At 37.4% G+C, this 22,215-nt stretch overlaps 1 protein-coding gene across 1 annotated transcript in view; it reads left to right on the top strand.

Annotated features, from left to right (window-relative positions):
• Window positions 1-20,325, top strand: part of SLC6A2 (solute carrier family 6 member 2) — a gene marked incomplete at its 5' end in the record, with an annotated part of 73,830 nt that extends 53,505 nt beyond the window's left edge. Inside the window, 6 exons of the mRNA XM_082319624.1 lie at window positions 1,441-1,569; window positions 4,421-4,520; window positions 13,454-13,554; window positions 16,374-16,541; window positions 18,538-18,609; window positions 20,203-20,325. Of these exons, the coding sequence (XP_082175750.1) occupies window positions 1,441-1,569; window positions 4,421-4,520; window positions 13,454-13,554; window positions 16,374-16,541; window positions 18,538-18,609; window positions 20,203-20,226 (594 nt within the window). The 3' untranslated portion in view covers window positions 20,227-20,325. The remainder of the gene's footprint in view (window positions 1-1,440; window positions 1,570-4,420; window positions 4,521-13,453; window positions 13,555-16,373; window positions 16,542-18,537; window positions 18,610-20,202) is intronic.
• Window positions 20,326-22,215: the final 1,890 nt, after the last annotated feature.

The raw sequence follows: 22,215 nt of genomic DNA, 5'->3' as shown, positions 1-22,215 counted from the left end.
TATATATAGTATGTATAGTTTTATTCATGCATATAAGCCTGCACTGGCACAGAAATACAGACATCTGTACAAAAATAGAACTGTCAAAATGTTTAAGCAAAGGGAAATCTGATCATGCAAGTTTAAGCAAGAAACAATGAAAAGGACAGAAAATGGAACAAGTGTTTGCAAACATTTTTTGGAGTAGGTATCTAGCTTGGCATAGGGAATTACCAAGGGGAATAAATCACGATATGTTAAGGAGTGGTCCTTAGCCAAAATAACTCAAGCTGTCTCTTTTCCATTTTCAACTTCTCCAAGACCATTTAAGTGCCAACACAGTAACAACTTCTGAGAACATAAAATATTAACCCATCTTAGCTGCAGGGCACTCACTGATGACCCTCCAGACATTAGGAAATACAAGCCTACACTAGGTTTTGGGACATTTGTGAAGATTAATTACCTTAAAAAAAAAAAAAAAAAAAAAAAAAAAAAAAAAAAGGTCCACTGCCCCCAGCAATTTGGCTCTAGACAGGAATCATTCAAATTCTAGAGAGAGAATTCTCTGCCTCTGATTTCAACCAGAAATGTTGGTTTCATCAAATTCTTATAGGAACGGGACAGGCTACGTCAGCACCTGCTAACCAACTATTGTACCGCACCAAGCACTACAGGTATTGCCATGATCTTTCAGCATCAGAAAAAGCATGGAATCCAGCCTCTCCAAAACATTAAATACATTTATTATGACAGGAGACTGGAATTCATTTTCACAGCTTCTTGGCAGAGGGGGGGAAACGCTTCATCGGTGGCAAGAAATTAAAATTCATAACAACCTACATAACCCAGCAATTTCAATGAAAACTTGGGAAGTATCTTTCCTATATTGCAAAACAATGGCTATGTTCAGCCTTAATTGCTAGAAAACAAAGTAAAACTCTTTCATGTCATCAACAAAAAAAAATTACATCAAGATTCTTATGTAGTGATTCTTCCAGGTCTGTAAAGTTTTTTGTCAAACTGGATTTGGTTAATCAATTGCTCAACTGAATCTTTGTTCAGTACATTTCCCCTAGGTGCTTGTTGTGTCTGTCTTTATATTAGAAATCTCTTAAGGAGTTTAGTTACTTAAGCTACTAGCTTTTTCCCCATAGTATATTAAAATGTTTTTTTTTTTTCCCAAAATACTGTCTACTTACTATCCTGTTGAGTCAGCAAAGGGTCCACAGAGGATATGGCTATCGAGTAACCAACCATGGCACTTGATGTCCAGTTTCCTGACACAGTTCTCTACCACAAGAAAATAAATTATACCTCAGAACACCACTGATTTACAGCTGAAATGTCAGAAATCATACAGTGGTTAGGAATTAATTATACAAGCTGCTTTACATTCTTCGATCTGTATTTCGAACAGTCAGTAACGTTTAACCAGAGCTCTTGCCTTCCCTTCCTCAGATGGGCGGAATGGAAGCTGTCATCACTGGCTTGGCAGATGATTTCCAAATTCTGAAGCAGCATAGAAAACTCTTCACCTTTGGTGTTTCTTTTGGCACTTTCCTACTTGCCCTTTTTTGTATCACCAATGTAAGTACAACAAAAGTTGCCATCAACAAGCTACATTAAAAGTGCAGTTAACCTCATCACAGAGAAATATGAATAGGCTCAGGTGACTACTTCTGTTTATAATTTGTAATTCTTAAACAACTTTATGGTCAGAACATTACTTTTGGTTTTACCTATATGAAGCTTCTCTGCTTTTTTGCACAAGATCATTGGTTATCAACTGAACCTACAAGGCTTTGTTCCAAAGAACTGTCTGTGCTAGGTTTTGTTTTGTGTGTTTGGGTTTTGGTTTGTTTTGGTTTTTTGGGTTTTGTTTTTTTTGTTTTGTTTTGTTTTGGTTTTGTTTTTTAAATCACATCAAATGAAACTGTTGAGTGCTTATTCCTGTGTGAGGAACCAAGGATTTCAAGTGACCAAACCTTTAGTCATCTGGCTATTCTTGTCTTGAAGCAAATAAGCAGCATTCACTTCTTGTGAAAGGAGTTTACAATAATGATCTCCTCTCCCGGATGCATTTCTTAATGTTCCTTCATGTACCTTATCTCTTACTCTTAACACCATAAAAAGCACACAGATAACTTATTCTGAACATCTAGTAATTTGTATTTAGCACTACCAACATCCTGAATGGTTTGCCTCACCAGGCTTTTGACTATTAATTAAAGGAGGAGAATCACAGTGTTCTAGGTTGGAGAAATTTTTATTTATTTATTTATTTATTTATTTTACAAAAAAGCAAAAAGCCCTGTAAGCAAAGATACCAGAAGTATCAGAAAACAACTGAAACTTGATGTAGTGACCATGAAAGTAGATGTGGTGAACCTCTCTCCTTCCCTAGAAATGGTTACCAGGTCTATTATTAAGATTACTGAAACAGCATAAGTTTATCAACAACAAAGCTCTTTTTACACTAAAAGAGCACACCAATATTTTTACTCTACTTTCCTCAATCTGGAAAACATTTGAGACACTAAAAATAGATACATCATTTAAAATACCTATCCTTTTAATACCATGCTATCTCCATTATTACCTAAAGAACTGAACATACTCCTTCCTTATTCAAAGTTTCAACTGGAATAAAATTACCTGAAGTTGAAGATCAGAACAAACTCAGTGGTTAGGAACCTGAACAGGTGCCAATGGGTACAATTCCACTGCCTTCAACTGAGCTAAAGCAGTTCAAGATAACAACCTAGCTCTAGCTTTTAAATCATAGAATCTTTAAGGTTGGAGAAGACCCTTAAGATCATTGAGTCCAACCGTTAACCTAGTGCTGCCAAGTCCACCACTAGACCATGTCCTCAAGCACCACATCTACCCATCTTTTAAATACCTCCAGGGATGGGGACTCAACCACTTCCCTGGGCAGCCTGTTCCAGTGCCTGACCACCCTTTCGGTGAAGAAGTTTTTCCTAATATCCAAGCTAAACTTCCCCTGGCACAGCTTGAGGCTGTAATAATGGCACCTGTTTAGACTTAAGTCCACCCCACCAGCTGGAATGCATAAAACTACCCAGACTTATCCAAATGTGCTGGTTTACATAACTGAAGAACATTTCTAATGTGCACAAAACACAAAGAAAAACCCTTGTGATATCATCACATTAATCTGTTTGATTTTGTCCTCTGAAATGTTAAGGCTGTATTTTCAAAACATGTTTCTTACAAAACCATATTTGTCATTCACTTTACTAAGTTTGATAGCAAAGGCATTCATTTAGAGCAGGTGTAGAGCAAAACCAAGAGTAAACTCAAATGTCATTCAATAAATAACATTTTCTTTCTAACACAACAACCAAAGTTCATTCAGTTTCCGGACAAGTCCCCACAGAATTAAAAACCTAGACAAGGCCTAAGTACTGTTCTCTCTATTTTTGCAAATGTGCACAGCTGTTTCAGAAAACTATCTTTTTATAAGAAAGAACAAAACTGATTGATTGCAGAGATTAAAATCACCTAGAGATCTAAATAGTACAAGTGCTATTCATACCATTGGTAAAAACACGCACAATAATTCTTTTGTTCTTCCCCTTCTGAACAGGCATAGTCAGATTAAGTTTGGTTGTAAATAAAGATTTTAACAAAAATCTACTGCAACTGCAAACATTTCAGTTGTTTACAAAGAATGTCCTGAAACACATTATTCAGGTTCATTTTGAAATAAGTAAACATACCGTGGTCTTCCATTCCTCGTTAACCTGAACTAAATAAAACGAGCAGTAATTTACACAAATGCATACCACATTGTAAAATGAGGCAAAAAGAAGTCAAATTGCAGCTAAATAAATTATCAGTGAAACAAGACTTTAGTAAATGCATTTACAGTTCTCACTCATGAACCACTGAAGAACAGAAATGTGCTGTTGTGAAGGAAGATGATCTGGTTTGCTCTCTCAACTGAGTGAAGGCTTGCTAACACCACAGCAAAGAAACTAAAGAGGGCAAAGCTGTTTCCATGCTGGGCTGGTAACAGAGACTTAGTGCTCCATTCCTGCCAATAACTTAGGAAGATCTTCATTAACTGCTGTAGACAGGCCCTGTCCTACAAGCTGCGGAAGCCAGTGCCTTCAACTTCCACTGAAAACACTCGAGTGCCAAGAGCACTCAGTAATCATGCTCAGCTGAGGCTTGTTTCCCAGTTCAGTGAGGACATAGGTGAAAGGAAGCCTCTTCTAAAGAGTTGCAAGTCTGATTCCACTATTTTGTATGCAAATATGAACCCATGTCTACAGCATCAGCCCCACATTAAAATACTTGGGTTAAGATAACGTTTCAAGTAAAGCATATTTCTGTTAACTAGATACTAAACTACCGAGATGATTCTATTTGTAACGTCGTTTTGTTCCATCTTTTAACTCCTCAATCCTAGGGCGGAATTTATGTGCTCACACTCCTGGATACATTTGCAGCTGGGACTTCGATACTGTTTGCTGTTCTAATGGAGGCAATTGGAGTTTCCTGGTTTTATGGTAAGCACTTCATTTCGCACCTGCAAAATCTTTTCTAAAATTCCTAGCGCTCACGACAGGCTTACACATTGTTTTAAGGGAAAACAGCACAGCCTTGTACACATGAAACCATGACGCGCCAGGTTTCATACAGTGATTTTTCATCTGATTTATGAATAGTGACAGGAATGCAGATGTTCGGTGGGCCAAACTATGAAACCCTGCACAACGCCAAAGAAAACTACCTTGTGAAGGAGGCTGCAGTGGGATGGAAATGTTGCTACTTTTGCCAGTATTTTGCAGCTGTTAACATAGCTGATGACTTGCAGTAGCAGGTTTATACCTGGTAGTTTCAAAGCAAGTAGGTTAGTCTAAATACAGGCTCACCTGTTCCTCCTTTCCATGATTTCCACAGGGCCAATCTCAAGCTCCCCCCATGCAATACAAATAAAGGTAGTTTGTCTTTAGAGAGTTACAATTATTCCTATATTGGTCCCTTTTGTTTGAGACAATATTCTACTTCATTGTAAAACACTAGTGGCTCAAAGTTTATCTTATTTCACAGCATGGTATAGAATACCCAACATCCTAGATCACATAAATAATGCTATTTCTAGTATTTCATACTAATTTATGCCACAAAAAGGGTGCAGTAATTTGCTTTATCCTCAATATGGCAAGCTTTAGGAGTACTCAGTTGATCTCTGGCACTAGGCTGGAATCACTGTGTGCCAACCAGAGTGATGTGCTACAGTACCCTGAAAAAAAATATGGCTCACCATTTAAGTCAGGTCTCAGAAGATGTGCCTGCTTATTAAATAACTTCCCTGGCCTTATTTGGTCTTTAATATTTTTCTCCTCCCTAAAATAACATAAATAAAATGCAACACACTTGATACACAAGCTTCATAAGAAAGAAGAAAAACATTTTTTTCCTTCCCACTGTATAAATGACCACAATGATGGCATATAGCCACTTCACTGCTCTAAACCCATATGAATGCACTTGGATAACCTTAACTGGGAAAAAAAAACAAATTGAGGTTGTGCTTTCCACCACAACACTGACTTCAGCAACATAGCAGGACACTGAGTCTGCCTGAGCTCAGTCCTTAGCCTCCAGGAACTTTACACTCTTGTAAAGCGTCCTGCGTTGTCTAATTTCATGAAGAAAAAAAAAAAAAAAAAAACCACACAACAAAAAAAAACCCAAAAAAAACACCAAAAAACCAACAAAACAATCCTCTGCTATAAGTGATGAAGTTGACTACTACTAGTCTCCAAGAAGTGAAACAAAAAGGTTAAACTGAATATTGCTTACAGTAGAAATATTTGACTATTAGATTGTACATACAGCCTGCTAAACCTCCGATTATAAAGTTTTGAGACAGTATCTGGTCTGTGGGTGTTCTCCCCATCCCTAATTCAGCATTTAATAGATGAGGTGGTTTTAAATATCTGAAGTCAGCATTTCAAACATTTCTCTTTTCCCCTACACCCCCAACCTAGAGGAGTATTTTCTATGTTCTAGCACTGACCCAGAGTTCAAAATTTCCCCTATCATATAGGAAGGTAGGGGCAATTCATAGCCTCAAGCTTATTCACTGTAAAAGATGCCGCCTCTGGAAGAGCACAAAGTACAAAGTGCTGTTATATCACCAAATCAAGCAGAAAAAATCAAGTCATAATTTAATCTGAATTAGGCATATCTTGCTAAAGAAACAGTGAAAGTGATTTTTCCTTTCTTTTGGGGAGAATGCTATCATCTTTATCTTGTTAACATCTTTAGCATGTTATCATGCTTTATCTTGTCACAGACAGGGTTAGTAAAACTATAAGGACCCCAAAAAGAATCTCATTTTCTCCAAGCAAAGCAACAGGATTCTGCATCTTAGGTTTTATACAAGTCATCTCACTGCAACAGTCCAAACTATCAGTTATATCTGAAACTGCTTGCTGCTAGATTAATCAAGTTTCTTGAGCTCTTGTTTTTCTTCCTCATCTCCTCTTAATTCTCATGTCATACTTTCTGGTTGGTCACAACTCTTCATTATTACCAGGTTTCAGTGTCATAGCAGCCTGCAAATCTTCTTCCCATTGAAGTTTGTATTGAACTAGCTGCCCTGATTCCCCAAAACATTGTTCTTCCCCTGAAAGTCATCTTCATTTCTATTCAGAGATAGTGTTTATAGTTAACGTATGATTCCAAAGGTTCTTAGACATTATAATTCTTACTGCCATTTACCTCCCTCAGTCACTTATTTATCTATCCATGCTGTGCCACCATATTCTTCTAGTCAAGCAAACTCTCGCTTGCAGTTCAAAACTGTTGATGAGTGAATGAGGTGAAAGAATGACATTCACGCATAAAGCTGTTAAATCTACTAAAGAAATAGTTTTTAGCTCTAATGTACTAATTCTGTCACCCAACATCAGCATGGAGCTAAGAGCTCATATGCTGTTCTCTCTTAAAATAGTGGAGGCACTAGATTTCACAGACAACCACCTTTAATCCCTGTAAAAAAGCTGAATGCAGAAGAGTGATCATCGCTTAGCTTGGAAGCAGAGGCGTAAAAATATTCTTCAGTTAGTAAGGGCAAGTTATTATCTGCTGCTATTAAAATAGGATTTACTGCACTTTACAACATCTAGGCTTTGTATGTGGTTCACAGACTAAGCCAAGGTTAGTCAAATTTTGTTTATTTGTTGCACCTTCTGTCTTTCATCATCCTTTCCTTTCTCCCTCTTGCCTCCCCATAACCAGGAAAAGATCTACTCATTTGTCTTAAGCAGCTGACAGATGTTTTTACTGACACAGCATGACCTGTTGCTTTATAAAGAACTTATTATAGCCCCAGGTGCTATTTAAACTGATTAAATCTGGCATGGTCTTGTCTATCTCTTTTTTTCTGATAGACCCCAGTTGCCTTAATGACCCAGCTGAATATTAAGCCCGCCTGAAGGCAAGCATTGACATTTTGGCACAGACCAAAAAGGTGGAAATTTAGTTCAAATCATACCTATGACCACTTACTGTGAAGTTTCTTCTTGTAAAGGCCACCTGTATGTGTAAGAGAAGGGAGAGCTAGTTTGTTTTACTATGCCAATGTATTTTAGTTATAACTGCTAGCTTGTTACCATTTTTCTTCTTGTGCAACCCTGATATGATCCCTCTGATGAATATTCTAAGAAAAGCCAGACACCTCTCCCACTGACACAAAACTGCTCTTCGGTTTCACTTGCGGGAAAATCTCTACTCAGATTTTAATGCGAACATCTCCCTGAATGACTAGAATAAGCTCAGTATGAGCTAGCAATGATCCTCATCCTCACCTGTAATCTCATTGCTTTCATTTACTTAAATCATTTCCAAAAAAGATCCCTTAGACTGAAATTTCAGACCAAAAGGTGTATTTATTTGAAAAAAAAAATTAAGGTCGACTTTGATTTTGCAAAAGGGAAAGAAATTAACCAAGTACTGACTGCTGGAACTCCTCTTTGCTGACAGATGCTTTTGTATGGATGCATGTCTGGCATGAGAGACAAAGTATGAATGCACACATTTCCATAGAATGGAAATACAAATGCAGCAAACCAACTTGGAGACCTTACTGCACTGCCATGGTGGGGAAATGTTTCCTACTGTTCTGCTTGCTTTTACACTAGCACAGCTGCCCTTCTTTGGGAATGGTACTGGTATGGCTTACTCCCTTTACTGCCACCAGGTGAGGGTCACCACCAATGAATACCAATATTGCTCCAGAGTTAGAATAGAGACTCAGGAACAAAAAGGGACAGTTGTTACTTCACTACACAGCTGATCAACAGATACCTTGTTCTGCGCTCTGTAGGATTTGCAAATGAACACCACTCAATGGCTTTTATATTCTTTTTATCTCTTCTTTCTCACGTTCTCAATGCCAATGATTGCTGAACTGTGTGGAAAAACAGTGTCTTCCCTCATCTTCTCCTGGTCAAGGGCTTGTATGACTGGGGTTCTGCATTTGATAGATACATGCTTGTTAGGACAGAAGCAGGGGGCAGGTGTCATCTTTATGTGCAGAAGAGCAACTCAAATGTAGTGAATGGATGACAGGATGGCTGAGCGCTTGTGGGTCAGGGCAGAGGCCAGCAAGGGCGACATTGTGGGGAATATTGTTACAGAGCACCTGATCAGGGTCAGGCAGTGGAAAAGGCCTTCTTTAGACAACTTAAAAGAAGCATCCAGATCAGACCCCGGTTCTTAGAGATGAAGGTATCAGAAGCAACCTCTTAGCATAGATGCTAGGTGGACACTCTTTTGGATCTGCTACTCACACTCAAAGATGAGCTGCTTGAGGATGTGCGCAGCAGGCTAAATGAGTCAGAAGAGTGACCTGCCAGCACACTGGCTCTAACAGGGCCAACAGCATACTGAGCTGTAACAGAAGCAGAACCAGAAGATTAAGGAAGTGATTATTCTCTTCCTTGGCACTTCTTAGACTGCACCTGGAATACTGTGTCCTGTTTTTCACCCTCAGTAAAAGAAGGTGGCGTTAAACTGGAGGGAGTCCAGTGGTTGGCCACCAAGACGTTCAGGAGCTGGAGCACATGCCCTGTGAAGAAGGTCAGAGAACTGAGCTTATTTAGCCTGGAGAAGGCTTAGGGAGGACCTGATAGCAGCCTTCCAATACCTACAAGGAAGGTATCAAGAAAGAGAGTCAGGCTTTTCACTGAGGTGCACAATGGGAGGACAGAGGACCATGACCAAATTGAAAGGAGGAAAATAATTTTTCTATATAAGGATAATTAAACATTGGAACAGTTTGCCCAGAGAGTGCTTGCTGACTCTGTTCTTGGAGGTTTGCAAGACCCAACTGGATAAAGCCATGAGAAAGCTGTTCTGAATTGTGCTGACCTTGATTTGACCAAGAGGCCGAACTAGAGACCTCCCAAGAACTCCTCCAACAGGAATAATTTGATGGTTCCGTGGTTTACTGTAATTCCTAAGGGCCAAAATATAGGATGGATCAATGAAGCAGTTTCACTACAACTCTTCATTTGCATACAAACTGTGTGAGCTCATACACTGCTACGTACATCCACAGAAGTAAAACTCAATATGGGAAAAAAAAACAGTGAAGGAACGTTCACAGGGAAAGGGAATTAAGTGCAAAATAACTTGAAGATTGATTCAATATACCTTTTTCTTACTACCATGTTATTTCAGTGTAGTTCCTTTGATTTCTTGGATTCATTTAAATCATATGTATGGCATTAAAGGCATTATTACTCATTTTTACTTTTCAAATAAAAAAAAAAAATTCCAAGCATATAAAAGAATACTATACATCACAGAGTGAAACAAGACAGGAGGGGAAAACAACACATACAAAGATTGCTTGTAGGGATCCAAATGATTGTTGGAGCTATGATACTACTTTCTGGAAACTTGCCCACAAATTATTTCAGCTACAGCCACTGAGCAGTTTCACCTCAGGGCCAGGACCTGCTCAAGGGCTTCTGTGCAAGTGAGTGGCTCTGAAGCCATTGGCTGAGCCTGTACAGCAAAATGACTTACAAAGCTCCAGCAGACAGCAGGTGCAGGAGGTACCAGTAACATGGAGACTTTAATTCTATCTGAACTCTGATCTCTGCATCACTTGAGATGAAAGAAGGTTGTCCCAATGTAAGTAAGGTAACTTGGCATTTATAGCCAAATGTACTTTTCACTTTCTTCCCAATCTGTTCTTTTTTGCATATTGATTTAATTCCCTTGACAACACAATATTATGCAGATAGAGAATGGGCCAAATTTTCTGTGCTGTTTAATAGACCATTACAGTGGAGACATTCTGAGCTGCAGTGTTTATTAGTTCAGAAATTACACTGAAATTCTCTTTGGGCTCAGTGTATTTAACCAAGATCTGATCATAAATTGTATCTCTTACTTGTTTTTCACTGGAAAAGCAAGGAGATTATTTCCACATTCAACAAGAGGTCTCCAGCAAGTAATCTAGAGTTTTGTTTGTGGTACACCAATTCCTTCCTGTAACTGAATGAAACACCCACAGTTTCAGTTTATCCTACAGAATCACAAAAAACCTGGGTAAATGCTTTCGAGAACTGGAAAAAACGAAGCCCTACAGGTACTAGCATCTGTATCTACAGCTATGTTCTACTTTACAGGCTGATTCATAGAACAATTATTTGAAGATATATAGTATTGAAAAACCACGATGTTGAAAAAGCACCCTGAGAGCATGGACTACTTATCCCCCATTTTCAGTAGAAATTCAACACAAAGCACTATTTGAGCTCTGGGTACATCCGTCTGAACACCTATGAATAAAATTTTTGGAGATATCTAGCCCTGGTCTTTGACCTTCTGCACAATGATAAATTTCACTCAGTATTCATAGCAGTTGAAATTCAGTCACTTTAAAGTTCACAGAAGGCACTGCAAATAGAACTGGATTAAATTTAAAGAGCATTTGCAGATCCTTTTGGCTACTTTGCTTCACTTGTAGATAATATTGGGGAGGGTGGAAATCAAAGAGAAGTTTACACTCAAATGTCCAGACCTTGTAAATACATTACATCCCAGCTACATGTAAAGGACTAACTCAAACTGTCCTAATTATTTATATTAAATACATTAAATAAATCCTACTGAACTGATCCACATGAAGAGAAACAATTATGGTAAACTATACATCCTCTTTAATGAACAAATATGCATGGCAAAAAGCAGCATTTCTGCTGTTAACCTAATAGGCTTCAGGATTAAAAGTAAACTTCCTGAACACATCAAGTATAATAAATTACAGACTAGTAGCCTGACATGACATTGCACTAAGGAGAACTACTACTCTGTGAGCCAGTGTCTCTAAGGTGAAAAGTCAGAGATTGTTTACTTTTTAAAGAAAACTGGGAAGGACATTTTCCCCCCATTTTTATATCAGTGATAATCATCCCATTCTAAAATACAGTGTGGAAAATAGCATGGGCTTAGATTCAACTTTTGCAAGATACCTCATACTGGTAAGTCCAACCAGAATAGAATCAATAAGAAAAACTGGGAAGAAGCTGCCATTCAAATGGACGTTTTACAGTCACTATAAAATGCATCTTTGTTTGCATAGTAAATTATAGTAGATTACTTAAAGCAAAAAAAAGTTTTTCAATACATACTGAAGATGGAAAATGTCCTACTGAAGACTAGAGTATTTCCAGAAAGTCCAAAGCATGAGACTTCACATGAATTAATATTACTAGAGTTAAAAAAAAATAGATTTCTTACATACAGACAGCTTAATACCCTTGTAGACTACTCAAAATGTTTAGGTAGATCAGGCTAGTGCCACTCACAGAAAGCACATTATACGTGTGCAGTCCTTCCTAAGTGTTATGAATTCTGTGTCTGAATACCTTACTTAAATTTGTAAAACCCATAAAGAATTAAAAGGCACTGACTGAAATGCCATTTCTTCCTTATTCACTGTTACGGAATTTGACATGTCCTGAGGAACCCAGGACAGCAGATTTTTTTTGTTTTCACCTTGGTCTGCGCAGCATGACCTATTCTGATTTTGAAGTCGCTGTCTAGATAGTGATTCTGAAGGGGAGTCAACAAGGTCAGAGGATCTTCCTTTCTGCATTGGCTGTGGGAAGAGATTTCTACTGCAACTATTTACACTGGTTTTACAGCTATTAATGCTTCAACTGACATAAGTACTAAATACACACATATGTATCAACACACACATACAAAATTTCAGACTAGATGGATTCAAGGAATATCACAGACTGAGAACTGGGTATTTGCAGCTCTTCTCCCCTCTGGCCATTATGTCACTTGCTAAACACTTTGTTCTGGTGCCTCTATTTCTCTGCACTGCAGTGCAGTGAATCCCACTGCAGGTAGCTAACGTTTGAGTAATTTTGAATGGAATACCGTCATATAGTTTTCCTGACAATAGAAATCTTGTACACATTACTTCTTGCATGCTAATATACAAAGTCTTATGCTGAAATTTTGTATGTTACTATCAAGGTTTTGATAGTAATCAAGCAATCGAGCCATCCATGTTTCTAAACCCATATTCTATATTCCTGGTACAATCAGCAGGACTTATTTATCTTTATGTCTACATTTAATTATTTTCATGTTATCCAATGCTGTCTTAATTACTGCAGCAGGTAAAATTTCTGGCTATTCTTGGGTTTTACTCACATGAACAGATCATGTATCTTCTAAGGTATCTACAACAGCTACATTACTAGATATTTAAATGCATACAGAGATAATTTTAGAAAATACTAGTTGGTATTATGATGTTAAAAAACACACAGGATACTGTAAAAAAGGCCACCTGTTTCTAGCTAATGTAGTTTTGCACATACTTATACTGAACAGAAAAAGCATCTACCCAGTTCCTCGGAAAGGTGATAAAGGGTGAAATTACATTTGTCATAGATAAAATGAACATTCTGTGGTATTTAGTGAAACACTGAAAGATAAGTAAAGTATGTCATTAAGTGGAACAAATAAGTCTCCTTTGATATATTAAGAATCGTATGAATCTACCTCATTATCAGTAAGCGGTTTGTGTAAGGGTTTGTGTTCTCCTTCGGTGTACTCATAACAGCATGCAGTAATTAGGTTACAATAGTCCACAACTATTAAAAAAAAAAAAAAAAGTGTGTCCCATTCACAAGTTAAATTCTAGGTATTTGTGAAATGCCACTTTTCAATAGTAACGCTGTTTGCAACAGACCTTAAGTGCTCACAGGCATTTAAGTCTTGGATACAGTGATGTGAAAGACACATCTATTCATTGAAAGAAAATCACTGTTGTTTTATGTCTTGTAATTTGGAAGTAATTATTTTCTGAAAAAAGCAGATGGTTTTGGGTACGCCAGCAACTCATCGGTTTAGATTTATGCCAGTCTGATGTTCACATCCCTTCTAGGTGTGGACAGATTCAGTGAAGATATCCAACAAATGATGGGCTTCAAGCCAGGCCTCTACTGGAGATTGTGCTGGAAATTTGTTAGCCCTGCTTTTTTATTGGTAAGTGTTGAGAATTATTTCATCACGGTATGTTGCTTCCTAGAATATACAATAGGTACAAGAGCAAGACACTCACTGCTATGCCTGATGTTGTCAGGATGAATAGAAGACAGTCCAATTTAATTCTTTTTTCTCCTCAATGGCATTGGTTATATTTTGTATAATATATTTCAGTGGTGAAAGAGAAGCTAAATGTGGCTGTGGTCATCTTCTGTTCCTTCACTTTAGCAGGATTTAAAGAAAGCAGCTTTTCTTAGAGAACACTGAATACTTAGGCAGTATCCTCCCTGTCCCGCCAGCATCTATGCGTATTAAACATAAATCATCCTATTGGGAAAATAAACTAACCGGGAATAAGACATTGTGTTAGCAAGAATTTGTTTTTCATTGGATGATACCAAGATCCCTGAATTGTGGAATGACACCTTAGAATAGCTAATATGCAACTACACCCAGTAATTAGCTATATGAAACACTGAAGAGATGTATTAAATATACTTTTTAAGCTGCTTGATGTGAAGAACAAGTGCTTTATTACATTTGGGAAAAAAAAATCCTAGAGTGAATTTGGTTGCTTTGTGTAAAGGATAGATTCGGAACTAAACTACAGTTTTATATTGGGATCTTTTCCTATGTATATTTGTCAATCAAAAGGTCACGATGAATAATATGGAAATTTGACCTCACTATGATTTTAGGAGACTGTTAATTGCATTAAAGCTGTGCATTCTTAAATCAGTACTGGTATTCCAAAGATACACTGGGTAGGCTTTCATGACAGCCTTCAGGTCTGCTTTTTTTTAATATAAAAGCTTCTGGCCCCAATTCATCAGTAAGCACCGATCAAGCAGGTATTAATTACCCTTTTAAACACTGTTCTATAAAGAAGCTTGTATGCAACTATATCCTGGAGCACTTCAAACAGGCTGACTCAAGCAGAGTGCAAAAATGCTGCACCAAGTGTCCTTAGGTTTTGCACATTAGGAGACTGCTGAAAATTTAAATTTTACAAAGAGCAGAGTTCTAGCAAGCTGGCTAGGGAAAGCTGAACTGATGGTCAGTCTAACCTTCAGGTAGCTTAAGATTTCATGGTGAAATGGCCCTAGTACCTTCCTACCAAAGGCTATAAACATAAGGGTCAGAATGAATCTGTAGGTAATGCATCTTTCAGCCATCACAATGTACAGATTTTTTTTCCAGCTGAAAGTGCTAAACTTGGAACATATCAACTTAAATACTGGGTGCCAATATATTTTAAAACCCATGGGAATGATATTACACTGGGTAGGGGACATTGGGCAGTTTTGTTACAACTGTACATTTTCTCAATTTTCTAAAAGGCAACATGGACAATACAATCTTGATTTATAGGGGGAAAGTAAATATACTTTACCTTCTTACAGCCTATCTTTTGGGTTCATTATTCAGTACATTAAGAAAATAAAGCAAATTACATTAAATTGACCAAAATCGTTTAACTTAGTAATTTATAAGTGAAAACTATATAGATGGTCACTAGCATGAAAAAAGGTAGTCCACCATTATCCTACACAATTTAAATCTACAAACTCTAGAAAATCGGCCACTTGATCTAAGAAACAGTATTTTTATACCACCTATATGAAGCATACGAACTGCCTCACCAGAAGAGACTGAGACCATAAGCATAGTAAATACAAATTAAAAAAAAAAAATCAGAAATAGCTTCTTTGATATATATAGTCTAGGATAATTTGGAAAAGGCTACAAAATTGTTAGACTTCAGTATAATTCTTGCTCTAACAATCCCATGGGTGCTTAGTGCAAGGTGGCCGCTGTTTGGGACTGGTATTGTATTACAGCAGTTCCTAATGATAAATACAATTCTCTAAGATAAAGGTAAGTTGGGGTTGGTCAGATATCTGGTATTAGGAAATATCTCCTTGAAGCTTTTTCTCCATACCGTCTGCAGCTAAGTACATCATCCCAAGAAAAACCTCAAAATGGAATTAGTATTTTTCTAACCAGATTTTACACTATCGGCTTCCTTTAACCCACACCATTACTCTCCTTGTGTAGCCTTTGAAACCCTAGGCTCAAAATACTCTAATTTGAAATTGCTATATGGAGCAGAATGTGTAGGCCCAGAGAACCAAATCAAGGAACTCTGCATATTACACAACCCATATGGATTTAACAGGAGGGAAACAGGGTGGTGCTCCACTCTTTCCTTTTTGCATCTAGTACTGGACAGGGTAACATCACCAGAAAAAAAAAAAAAAAAAAAACACCAAAATTCCCCAAACAACAACAACAAGAAAAAACAACAAAAAAAAAAGCAAACCACACCCAATAACTTCGTTTTCCAGGCCTTAAGGCTGCTTGACCTTTCTTCAGTAAATGTATCATGCTAGAGTTTGCATCATGCCTCTCATTGAAAAATGGGTACAAAACTTCTAAATGAAGCCTAATGCCTCTGGGAAAGAAAGAAGGGAAAAACAATAGATCCTGCAGAGTTTTTTCTTGACTACAGAATCCCTTATTTATAACTGTAACATTAGTTTAAATGAGGCAGTAGCAGACAACCACCTGATCTTCCCACCAAAATATCAAATAATCTGTGTCCAGAGTAGCTGAAATGAACTGTTAATACTGGTAAATGCACCAAGAACTTTAACAATTTAAGTGGTAAGAGGCACAAAGTAAATAGGATGAAGGTAAATGGTAAAGTTGCGTGGAAATATACCTTAGAGTGGCTGCCTAATAAAACACATGAAATCGGTTTTCCACTAAGTTTCTTCATCTCAAAAGTGTGGTTCATTTTATTCTTTCTTTCCTAGTTTGTCGTGATAGTCAGCATAATAAATTTCAAACCTCTGACCTACGATGACTACACCTTCCCACTCTGGGCAAATCGCATTGGCTGGGGAATAGCGTTATCTTCAATGATACTTGTGCCTGCCTATATTATCTATAAATTTATGAATGTGCGTGGGACCTTTAAAGAAGTAAGTGGAACACTAATAAAATGTCATGAAATGTTGCTATGAAATTAAATGGCTGGATCTAAGTTGGCAGTTTGTTTCTCTTACTCCCGAAACTTATTACTTATTACTTATGAGTGACCTTTTGGATCCAACCGTCAGATGGATTGGAGTTTTGAGGCAGGATTACTGCATGCTGTTTGAGTTTCTAGATAGAAATTAGCTTTCCAGAAAGCACCATAATAATTCTGAAAAATGATTTTTGATGCATGCAATTAATCCAATTGATGAGATTATTTTTTCCTTATTAACAAAAAAATATACAAATTATGGTATCTTCATATTCAGCACTGAGGTATGGTCTTCACACAGCTCCACCTAAACAGAGTTCAGTGCAAGGTATGCTTTATCGTTCTATAGTGCAGTTTTGAAAACTGTTACATGTACAAAGTTAATTCAGACCTCTCCTATCTTAGCATTGTAAGAGTGTCTAAGCACCTATCCACATGCTGGGAGGGTGGGATGTGCCCTCAAAGTAGGCCTGTGTTCAGGGTGGCCTTTGTTCATTTAATGAGCATCCAGAAAGGGCAGAAGAAATACTTTATTGGGTCACAGCAAGAGCTCCATTTAGCCCAGTATTCTGTCTTGAACAGCAGCCACTTCGTATTTGATTTCTTCTGTCAAATACGTATCCTTATCCTCTATTTACTGGAATTATTTCAACACTCTGCAAGGCTAAAATTACTGCAGATCTTTCTATTGTGTGTTTATCACTAACATCAGAATGCTTGAAGAAACTCAATATTCAAGGTAGACCAAGGTGCTGAAATAGATCTGGAAATCAAGAAACAATTCTGATATAGGCACCGCTTATGGTCTCATCTAGCCTGTTGCTTTTTAACTACTTCAGTAAAAGCATTTTGCACTACCTAAACTCACTTCATGCATAGTATGCCTGGTCTGTGCACTGAATAAAGCGGAAACTGAGGGAGGAATCATTTGTGACCATCTTATTCTAATGATTTGCCTAACAGCAAGAAGTTTAACATTGCAACCTTAATAGTGTTGTTTTAACTTCATTTATATGTTTATGTGTAATATTAATATATTAATCCTATTTAAAGGAACCTGTTTCTATGGGAAAAAATGCATTCATATTTCCTTACAGTTCACCCCCCTGTACTTTTCTTTATTTATCAGTTCAAAATGGCACAGGATCAAGGTTCACTGATCACATTAATTTTACCATCACTGTCATAGTAAATTATCTATAGTCTTAAAAATTCTAATGGTGCTCAGAAGTAAGACTCCTCACCACTATACACATGAATTTTTGTCCTGTCACATGTCATAATTGTATAACCTAATCTAGACTATCTGACTTATACCTAGTTCTATTGCTCTCCTTTCCTACAGCTAGAGTTACACAATGGTGTAGCAAGATACTGACGCTCTTGGGCAAATCACTGAACCACCACCACGACCACACAGAGAATTAAGCAGAAAATAGGGTCTCACCCTTTACCTAGATAGGGCACATTTCCCTTGCATTGACCTGGCAGGCCCAAAGGGATAAACCAGAATCTACCTGTGATCCCAAATGGCACAGTATAGGGTAGACAAGGGAGATGAGCTGGGAAATAGTACCTCCTTCCTCTCCCACTGGGACTAGCCAACCTCATTACAGCACTAACAGAAAAGTGTGAATTTAGGGGATGTAGGGCCTGTAATACCAACTTGTTCCTCATGTTCTTTTCTATATGCACTTGCTAAATATTTGGACTTAGTATTTGCATAAACTTTCTACTCTTGCTTCTTATATTAAAGGCTAATACCAAGGGGCTTATAATAAGCTTGTTCTCTCAGTGACTAAGTTAAAGGCACATGATGCAGTGATATTAAAGATTTAAGTTACCGCTTTAAATAAAGTTCATGCTACTTCCCCATTATAGATTGGGGATTACAGACATAATCCCACTTCATATGGCTGACTTTTTCTTCTTCTTCCCATCTGGTTTAGAGACTAGCTTACTGCATCACACCTGAAAATGAGCACCAACTCGTGGCCCAAGGAAATGTCAGGCAGTTTAAGGTTTGTACTCCTTTCACCATGCCTCCTCTCCTGATACCAACCCTTTCCTCTCTTTAGCAACAACTACAGGTTTGCACCAGTCTCCTCGTAGTGGATACCTTTGCAGGTCTGTGGTTCTGTTTTTCTGCCAGCATGACAAGATACAGGAGGCTCAGTACCATATGCATCAACTCTGTTGGAAGGCTTTTGGCACCTTCCTTCCTCGACTAAGCAGAACCCACAATTGTACAGATCACTTGAATACAGTATTTTAGGTTGTATCTGAATACAGTGAGATTTCAGCAAGAGATGAAGGGATTTCCAAACTATCATGTGCATTTGAACAGGTCATAGCGTCTCCCTCAGTTATTGCACAGCAATCTGAAGTCGTATTTCCTAAACTCCAGTCGTGTACCACAACACATGGTACACAGCAAAACAAGTATCCAGTGTCAGAGCTTAGACATAACGGCCGTGATGATATAATGTGCTAGGTTATGTGGAATAGGCTTTCCCCACAGGCCTACAGCTGATTGAAAACACTGCTGGAGACTTCTTAAGCAGCCATGAAAAATACGCTATAGGATTCCAAACGCTGCTTTCCTTTTAGCAAATAAATTGAGCTTATTGAAATAAAGTCCTTTTTGTAGAAGATAAAAAGGATGCAAATGTGAAGCTTGTTACACTTTATCAGCATTCATGCCGGACCACTTTCTGTCTTCAAAGTTGAAAGCAACTAGAATTATGCACATCACCTCAAAACATGACCCAGATTTTATAGTGGTGGTTTGTATGTTTGTATTGAAAAAAGAAATTTGCCTTTTGCTTACTCTGAAAAACACTGTTTGAAGTATAATTTTGAATTTTAAAGGAAATAATCCAAGTGTAGATTTATGGGATGCAGAATGGAAGCAGGAAGAAAAGGCTTCCTGTTTCATGATGACAATTTATTTGATGTGGCCAAGAATACGTAGCAGCACGGCACCTCTTCCTGCCTTCTCTTTCCCCTATTCCTGCCCTCAGTTGTCTGAATATTTAATGTTCCAGCTGTAAATAACAACTTGATTTTTCCAGAGGCAGATGTTCCTGTGCAAATGGGCTATAAACAGCCATTCCTACACAGTACCAGTCTTCTGAACCCAAATCTATAATGGCAAAAAGGAAGCAAATGAATTTCACTTAAATTAGAAAAGACTGTCTTCAGAAGTAAATTCCTAATGATACCTCAAATCACGTAAAACACTAGGGCACATTAATTTGTTGCTGTCTTCAATGAACAGCTAGGAACAGCTAAAGCATAGTGATTTGTTCATGATGTTTAAGTTTGTAAACAAAACACTGACTACCATAACCAAACAAGTACAAAAATGATCTTCTCATATATGTTCGGCAGTCCTGAATTTTAAAACTGAACTGAGAGCTGACTAAATAGCCTTTATATTCAGCACATTCCTCACTGCAAACAGAAATCCACAGAAATTTAGTTATAATCTATCCATTATTGTGAAACCTCTTTGTAACTCTAGATTTGTCAACTAATGTATTTAAAACATCTCTCACAATCATCATTTGAATCAATAATGTTATTAAACAACTACTTTTGTTCTCTTACAGCTTCAGCACTGGCTAACAATATGACAACCAACAGGTTAAGGAAAAAGCCAATATGTTAAGCTAAACTGGGAATACAGAAAAGTCAAGTTCAAAGCTCCCTCGATTATGCTTGGACCAGGCTGGCTCAGAGCTTATCTACTGACTCTTTGAGGGAAGACATCTGCTCTCTGTTCTCAATGCCTCCCTTCTATTACTTGGCTTCAAACAATCTTTAAAGACTCCGTTTAATTTTTCTTATGTCCTTTGGTGCCATGAGATCCCTACATGACCAAAACTTGTGAGTTTTGCTATTGGCAGAAGTGGAGGAGGGGGGAGCAGAGAAAAAAAAAGCAATCAACATAAGTTAAATGCTCTTTTATCGTGAAGAAGTGAATTAAACTTTTCTGACAGTAATAATTACTTCAGATATTCATGCCATGACCTATTTTAAATGAACAACACCTGAACATTCTTAGATCTAAGGAAAGAGTACATCTCAATTATGAGGAAAGAGCAACTTTAACTATGTACTAATGTCATTAGCTTTCTTGCCATACTATCCTTTGGGATATGAGTTTGCATCCTTCTGAAGTGAAGACTCAGTGCTTCATTTTCAGTGGTTTGTTATTAAGTTTCTTCTCTTGGTGAAGAAGGTTGTCTTTGCTGTCTGTATATGTCTGTGCCATTTTCTGTCCAGTTAATTATACAAGCTGAAAAGCAGCAGGAACGGAATTCCTGTTACAGCTAAGTACAGAATACAGTTTAATACCGCACTGTACTTAATGAAAAATATATTCCCTTATATCAACAATTAAAATGGCTTTATCATATGATCCATACTCCACAGACTTTTTCAGCTGAGTATGAAAGTTACGTGCAAACAGACAGACTTTCATCTTTTTTGCTGTATTTTGTTCCAAACAAAGAATGTAAAATACATAGGAAGAGAGAATGAATTTTAGAATTACATAATATACCCAGAGGCACCAAAATACCAAACTTTGGCTTTATTCTCCTGCTGTGAACATGCTACGATTATAATCTAACCTGGATTCACCTACCAAACCATAGTAAGATTGTTTTAAATAATTTAGAAGGATATTTTAGACATACTCAGCTCTCTAAGCCTATTCCAGCTCTTCTCTCTGGTCGCATTATGCAAGGTAGAAGATACAGAACAAACTCTGCATTTGGGTGCTGTTCTTATTCTGTGGTCACTTATCACTGTAGTATCTTCCCAGTGATCACTAGATTTGGTAGCTTTCAGTTATTTCTTGTACTTATTTATCACTAGATCTATAGTAATTTTCAGAGGCAGTAGCTTCTCAGCTGAATCCAGCCCAGAGTTTACCTCTGGACCTTACCTCTGAATTTTTTTGCCTTTATACGTTCAATTCATCTTGTCTTTTAAATGTATATAGTGCTTCCTCTTTTTAAAAAGACCATTTAAAAGGATGGGGCTTTTTTATTTATAATACAATTTTTGTTGAGCTTTTTTTTTTTCTTTTTTAAAATAGCCCAGTTTAAAAGTCCCAAGTGATTTTGGCCTTTTCCATTTAACATGGATTTCTGTTCAAAATAATGGAAGGGGAATTTCTCTCCTTCTTTATCCTTTTCCTCCAACATAATCAATACTTTGGAACGTATCAAGTATTGTCCTTTTCTGAAAGAGTCTCTGTGACAAATAGTAGTTTTATTTAAACAGGGTTTTAAACCCAAAGGATACTTTCTTCTAATTATAAAAGGAAGTCATATTTTCTGGCCCAACTGATGGCTGATAGCTGTTTAAACCCTGTTATTAAATATATTTCAATAATAAAGGATTTTCAAATGTTGCAGTTCTATTTCTGTAATTACACAAGAGGCCAAACAGTGAAAGTATGTTGAGGGCTTCAAAAAAGCCATCCCACCAACTTCATAGTTAATCCCATTTTTATTGTTTGCTAAACTACATGAGAATCTTCTCATTGTTATAAAGCTTACTTTTCAATAATACAGCTGCTTCAGTCACTGGCTTGGCATGGCTCAAAAGCT

This window comes from Platalea leucorodia (genome assembly GCF_965183815.1).
Source record: "Platalea leucorodia genome assembly, chromosome: 8".
Classification (NCBI taxonomy): domain Eukaryota; kingdom Metazoa; phylum Chordata; class Aves; order Pelecaniformes; family Threskiornithidae; genus Platalea; species Platalea leucorodia.
Note: the sequence above shows the minus strand (reverse complement) of the source record. Positions and strands in the feature narration are given on the sequence as shown.